This window comes from Pinus tabuliformis, chromosome 1_1, assembly GCF_031772625.1.
Source record: "Pinus tabuliformis cultivar Carrire ecotype Pingquan chromosome 1_1, CPIR1, whole genome shotgun sequence".
Classification (NCBI taxonomy): Eukaryota; Viridiplantae; Streptophyta; class Pinopsida; order Pinales; family Pinaceae; genus Pinus; species Pinus tabuliformis.
The window spans coordinates 584,073,185-584,080,633 of NC_142297.1; the positions used below are offsets into that span (position 1 = coordinate 584,073,185).

Genomic DNA, 7,449 nt, shown 5'->3' on the forward strand with positions numbered 1-7,449 from the left:
TAGTTATATTCTTATTAAAAAGGACCATTTTATAAACTTATAATTATAAATATATATCAAAATAAATAAATTATAAAATAAATTAATTTAAATAAAAAATAAATTAATTTAAATTAATAGTTAGTTATCAAAGTTATTATATATATAAATATTAGACTAATTAATAGTTAGTTATAAAAGTTAAAATATATAAATAATAGAGTAATATATAAATAGTTAGTTATATTTATATTAAAATATAAGTTAAAGGGACTATTTCATACACTTATATTTATAAATATATATTAAAATAAATAAACTATAAAATAAATTAATTCTAAGTTAATAGTTATTTATAAAAGTTATATATAAATGTTAGAGTAATTTAAGGGCTAGAAAGAATATTTTAAAATTAATTAATAGTTCTTCTTCTTCTTCTTCTTCTTTATGGGTTATATTATCATAGATTAATTTTAAGATTATTTTCCTTCTGTTATTAGAATAGAACTGATAGCATAAATTAAGTGCTACTAAATACCCTCAAACTATATTGACCACACCTCAAAGAACAAAGGCCACAAGATACGGGAAACAAGGGGAACATTACTTAAAAGACAACAAGATCAAGCTATACCTAGGGAGGGGAAGAATGGAAGAAGATGACTAGGAGGAGAGGGCTGGGACCCAACAACTACTGATCTTCCAGCTGTCCTCTCTATTGAGATTGTTTGGCCTTTTTTCAATCTCAAGGGCTTCCCTAAATTTTTGGTGATGGAATTGCGAAACTCTAGCAATAACACTAGCCTCCTCGATACAGACATGATGATTAGTTTTCTCCACATGTTTTTCTAAAGTAGAAGACTCGGTTCTCCTATGCTTAAGGTCAGTACGTGCTCACTAATCCTTTGATTAATGGAGCGACTAGTCTCACCAATATAGGGGGTCCCACAGGAACAAGGAATAATATATACCCCTTTCATGTCCTTAGGGTCGATAGGATCCTTCACTAATTTGAGGGACTTACGAATGGTGTTAAGAGGTCTAAAGGTCAAGGGGACATTATGCTTCTTAAGAATCCTTGCAATCCTATCAGTGGTTCCCTAAACAAACGGAATATGGACACCATGAATCTGTTCCTTCGGTTCTCTTCTAGTTAATGAATTCTTAGCTACTTTGAGGAAAGCCTTCTGTCCCATGTATCTACTATAACCGTTCTCAACAAAGACATTAAGGAGATGGGATTTCTCCTCCTCGAAGCTCTTTTCATCAGAGATCCTTAAGGCACGAGTAGCAAGGGTGTTGAGAACCCCCAACTTCTGAGCCAGGAAATGGTGGGAACTAGCATGAAGAAGTTGGGGGTTCTCAACACCCTTGCTACTCAGAAGTTGGGGGTTCTCAACACCCTTGCTACTCATGCCTTAAGGATCTCTAATGAAAAGAGCTTCGAGGAGGAGAAATCCCATCTCCTTAATGTCTTTGTTGAGAACGGTTATAGTAGACACATGGGACAGAAGGCTTTCCTCAAAGCAGCTAAGAATTCGTTAACTAGAAGAGAACCGAGGGAACAGATTCCTGGTGTCCATCTTCCGTTTGTTCAGGTAACCACTGATAGGATTGTGAGGAATCTTAAGAAGCATAATGTCCCCTCGACCTTTAGACCTATTAACACCATTCGTAAGTCCCTCAGATCAATGAAGGATCCTATCGACCCTAAGGACATGAAAGGGGTATATATTATTCCTTGTTCCTGTGGGACCCCCTATATTGGTGAGACTGGTCGCTCCATTAATCAAAGGATTAGTGAGCACGCAACTGACCTTAAGCATAGGAGAACCAAGTCTTCTGCTTTAGCAGAACATGTGGAGAAAACCAATCATCATGTCTGTATCGAGGAGGCTAGTGTTATTGCTAGAGTTTCACAATTCCATCACCAGAAATTTAGGGAAGCCCTTGAGATTGAAAAAAAGCCGGACAATCTCAATAGAGAGGATGGCTGGAAGATCAGTAGTTGTTGGGTCCTAGCCCTCTCCTCCTAGTCATCTTCTTCCATTCTTCCCCTCCCTAGGTATAACTTGATCTTATTGTCTTTTAAGTAATGTTCCCCTTGTTTCCTATATCTTGTGGCCTTTGTTCTTTGAGGTGTGGTCGATATAGTTTGAGGGATTTTAATAGCACTTAATTTATGCTATTAGTTCTATTCTAATAGCAGAAGGAAAATAATCTTAAAATTAATCTATGATAATATAACCCATTATAAAAATAACTATTAATTAATTTTAAAATATTCTTTCTAACCCTTAAATTACTCTAACATTTATATATAACTCTTATAAATAACTACTAATTTAGAATTAATTTATTTTAATATATATTTATAAATATAAGTGTATGAAATAGTCCCTTTAACTTATATTTTAATATAAATATAACTAACTATTTATATATTACTCTATTATTTATATATTTAATAACTTTTATAACTAATTAATAATTACTCTAATATTTATATATATAATAACTTTGATAACTAACTATTAATTTAAATTAATTTATTTTTTATTTAAATTAATTTATTTTATAATTTTTTATTTTGATATATATTTATAATTATAAGTTTATAAAATGGTCAATTTTAATAAGAATATAACTAACTGAATTAACTTATTTAATTAAATAAAGGTTATGCCCCTAATCCAATCCAAACTAACCGTTCCCAGTCTAATTTAGCCATTACCTAGTCAAGAAATATAGCCATTGGATGTTCTGCTCTGACTAGTTAATATGCAAAGCGAGATCTGTTCATTCAACTTTTCCTGACGATGAACCACACTGGTTGGTTTGAAACGCGTCGACAAAAACATCCCAATGTGATTTTCGCCAAAGAATCTTCTCTAAATTTCCCTTTTTTAATGATATATCCAAAAATGATATCTAATATAATGCACTGCGAAAACCCCCTACTTAATATCTAATTTTGTTTTCAAAATTTTTGTTGAAATTTAAGGTCGAGATTGATCCCTCAACAGATTTGACCTTGGATCTGGATCCAGCTCATCGCTCTGTCCCTCCCTTTTGGACTATAATCTCGACCTTAGGAGTGATTGTCCCTCCTCCACGGCTCTGCTTGGTATCTCCCCCTATAAACCTGGCATCTTCTCCCATTCCTCTGCCCATATTTCCAAAACCTCTCCATATTTCTCCTACGTGACCTGTGCATCCACCCCTGTCACGCCCTCAACTCTTTTTTTCGCGAGTTGCCCAACGTGCGACATCGGCCAAACACTTAACTTTTTTCATTGTTAAACTGTTTCTCGAACTACGCCTAACATTCATCTTATTTTCCATGTTAAAACATTAATGTGCAGAATTACATTAATAAACATTCAACAACAAGAGACACAAACCAATATGCAAGTAATAATTTATATTAAATTATGTTTTTGCAATTGACCGGGAGCGAAGCTCCACTGGCGCTTTTATAATTTACAACAAACACTGTCGTGCATCTCGGCTGGCCCACCGACCCGATCGCTGCACCATTCAGCCTCACCTGAATACACTGCACACAACTCACGTTTCCACTTAACACCGTGGTCATGCCCGTCGCACCTATTGCCAGCTTGCCATCGTTCACTGTGGACACACTTGCCTGCGGGCTTGTGTCGCCACACCACAACCTTCGTTCATTGTTCACCACAACTCGCTACCACCGTAGCTCGTCGTGCCAACTGGTAGGTGCCCATATGCTAGCTCGCCCTGCCTGCAGGTTCCCACACCCAGTTCTCTGCCCGTTCAACTCATCACAATAGTTTTGTCACCTAGCGGTGTGGAGACCTGCAGCTCGTCTGCCAAGGTCTGCCCATTCCCTGCGGTTAATCACCACCTGAATCCGTTGTCCACAATGTTCTACGTTCAATACCCCCGCTTGACTCGCGGGCTCATCCTCGCTCGCTGCTTGGGAGGTTCGACCCAAACTCAGAGCTCCTTTGTGTTGATGATGGATGATTTTGTTGTGTTGTTTCTCCACCAAAGCTCCACCTTTATATATGATGTTTGGTCCACGGTGGGGCCTTCAGCTTATGGCCAAGCCAACTCAACACATGGCAGTTCACCAATATTCAATTGTCGGCTTTGGTGTGGGGCGCCTGCACACGGGACCGCCCACCCATATAAGTCTGTCGAAGTTCAACACTTAGCCATTTTTCCGAATGACTTTCACGTGTCGCACTCCTGCTTGCCCAGCTAGCGCATCGCTCCGTTGAGGCGCGTGCCCAGCTCACCATTTCGTCCGCCCAGCTCGTCACTTGCTCGTCGTGCGCCCTTTCCGACTTTGCCAATACTTCGATCAAACACGCCCGACTCGCCCAAACACACCAATGACTTGTGGGCACTACATTCTCCCCCACCTAAAGTCATTGTTGTCCTTAGAAATCCGACTATCCTCTGTAGCTTCCTGTCATACTTCGTAATCTTTTTCTTCCATCTCCACAGCGAGTCCTCCGTTTCCCAGCTATCCTCCTCCAGTGCATCCTTCCATCTAATGAGAAATTCCCGTCTCATGTTACTCCCAAGTCTCGTCATTTGAAGATCCAAAATCTTCTCCAACACAAGATTTGGTCTGTCAACAATCATGGTTGGTCCCCTCGGTGGCTCCACCCTCTCTGGATGTTCTGCATCAAGTCGACACTTCTTCAATTGACTGATATGGAAAATAGGATGTCTCGCATGCATGTGGCGCAGAAGCTCCAGCTCATAGGCAACTTCCCCACTCGCTTCTTCACCCGAAATGGCCCCTCATACTTCCTTGTCAAAGATCTCGCAGTCCCCTTAGGTGGCTGAAACTGATCTCTGGTAATCCTGAGAAAAACCATATCTCCCACACTAAAGTGTGCATCCTGCCTATCCTTATCTTCCCATTTCTTCATTCTCCTTGCAGCCTCGTGCAAGTGCAACTGTGCCAACTCCAAGGTCTCATCCCAAGCCTTCATGAACTTCTTCACATGAGGACTCCTCAAAAAACCCCTTGTCAAAACGGTATGAGGAGCGACTGGCAACTGTCCATTCACCAACTCAAATGGACTATACCCTGTCGCGGAACTCTTCTGCATGTTGTAGCTGAACTGAGCTACATCCAAGAGTTCAGGCCAATTCTTCTGATCAGTCGTCACATAATGTCTCAAGTAGTCCTCTAGCAATGCATTGATTCACTGCGTCTACCCATCTATCTGCGAATGTTAACTTGAACTCATCAACAACTTTGTCCCAACTAGCTTGAACAATGTGGTCCAAAATCTGCCTGTAAATCGTGGATCTCAGTCCGACACAATGCTCAATGGCATCCCCTAATACTTCACTATGTTCTTGAAGAACAACTCCACAGTCTTCTCGGCTCCACAAGGTATCTTCATTGGAATGAAGACATCATACTTGGAAAAACGATCAACCACAACCATGATCCCATTATACCCCTGCACCTGCGGTAACTGAGTAATGAAGTCCATTGAGACACTCATCCATGGTCTCTCTGGAATCGATAAAGGCTGCAACAACCTTCCCTGCCTCTAGGCGTCCGATTTGTCCTGCTGACAAATAATGCATGTGTGCACATACTCCTCTACATCCTCCCTCATATTCTCCCAAAAGAATCCTCTCTCCAATAATGCCAAAGAATGACGTTGTCCTGCGTGGCCAGCCCATGGAGAATCGTGGCATTCCTTCAAAAGGTTCCTCCTAAGTCCAGATGACTTTGGAACATAGAGTTAGTTCCCAAAGAATAAGAGTCCATCTCAGAGACAAAACTTCTATGTCTTCCCCTCCTTTATCTACTTCATAATATTTTGCGCCTAAGTATCAGTCTCAATGCTCTCCTTGATTGTCATCTGTACTCGACTCATACTTTGTGCTACCCTGTCTTCTTCCCCCTCCAATGCTGCTAGCTGTCCCTTCCTACTAAGGGCATCTGCAACTACATTGAGTCTACCCAGCCTGTACTCAATAGTCATGTCGAACTCTGCCAAGAAGTCCTGCCAACAAGCTTGCTTCACTGATAGCTTTGGTTGTGATGCAAAATAACTTGCTACAATGTTGTCAGTCTTAACAACAAAAGGCTTCCCAATCAAGTAATGCCTCCATACCTGCAAACAGTGGATGATCACAATCATCTCTTTCTCATGAACCGAATACCTTCATTCTCTATCTTGCAACTTCCGACTCTCATACGCCACCGGATGCCCGCCCTGCATAAGGACTCCTCCTAGCGCAAAATCTGAAGCATCTGTGTGTACCTCAAACGGTTGCTCGAAGTCGGTAAATTCAGTCTCAGTTCTGAAACCATCCTCTTCTTCAAATCATCAAATGCCATTTGACAAATCCTCTATTGCCTTCACACTATTCGGCTCCATCTGTATGTACCCTTGACCCACAATGTGTCCAAGGAATGGAATTTCAGTCTGGGAAAACACACACTTCAACTTCTTCAAGTACAACTCAATCTTCTTCAGCGCCTCAAACACCAAAGCCAAGTGTTTCTTATGATCCTCCATGTTATCAGTGTACACCATGATGTTGTCCAAGTATACTACTACAAACGAATCCAAGTATGGACTTAGTACATCATTCATCAAAGTGAAAAACATAGTAGGAGCATTGCACAACCCGAATGGCATGACAAGGAACTCAAAGCTTCCATACCTTGTCACAATCGCGGTCTTCCTCTCATCTCCTTCTGCTATTCGCACCTGATAGTACCCATGCCTCAAATCAAGCTTGGAAAACACTCAGGCTTTCGCAAGCTTATCGAAGAAATCTGCAGCTAATGGCAAAGGATACCTGTTCTTTATCATTTTCTTGTTGAAAGCACGATAATCACAACACATCCGTAGCTCATTCGTATCTTTCTTTTGCTGGAACAATACTGGAGCTCCATCGAGGGACCTTGAAGGCCTTATGAAACCTACATTATTAGCTCCTTTAATTGTCATTTCAACTCCTCCAACTCTGGTCCTGACAACCGATAAGGAGCTTTAGCCGAAGGTTGTTTCCCTAGCTCTAGCTCAATGCTATGGTCCACCGCATGCCTTGGTGGAAGTTTCTTTGGTAGCTCATCGGGCATCAAATCTGCATACTTGGTCAGCACCTCAGAAATCTCAGCTGGAACAGGCGTCCCCACTCCATCATCGCTATCGACCTCTCTAATAACTGTCACATATGTCTCTACATCTGACTCCCGCATAGCCTTCTCCAAACTCAGTGCAGAAACACGCTGCACCTCGACTTCCTTCCTTTGCTTATGAGTAGGCAAAGTCCAAGTCTGTGATCCTCCAATTAGCATAACCTCATCGCAGAAGGGGACAATAACTGCTTTATTTCCCTTCAAGAAATCCTGCCCGCATATTATGTCAAAGTCGTTCATCTCCATCATTGTGAAGTCTAACCAACCCTGCCAATCTTTGATTTGCACCGGCACTTAGT

The 7,449-nt window shown here is 40.8% G+C and overlaps 1 protein-coding gene across 1 annotated transcript; it reads right to left on the bottom strand.

The window, feature by feature from the left end:
• Nucleotides 1–5,822: 5,822 nt before the first annotated feature.
• On the bottom strand, nt 5,823–6,521 carry LOC149214594 (uncharacterized). Its single transcript, XM_089389440.1, has 2 exons — nt 6,360–6,521; nt 5,823–6,113 (listed from the first exon to the last, which is right to left on the bottom strand). Exons 1-2 carry the CDS (start codon nt 6,519–6,521, stop codon nt 5,823–5,825), a joined length of 453 nt encoding a protein of 150 aa, XP_089245566.1.
• Nucleotides 6,522–7,449: the final 928 nt, after the last annotated feature.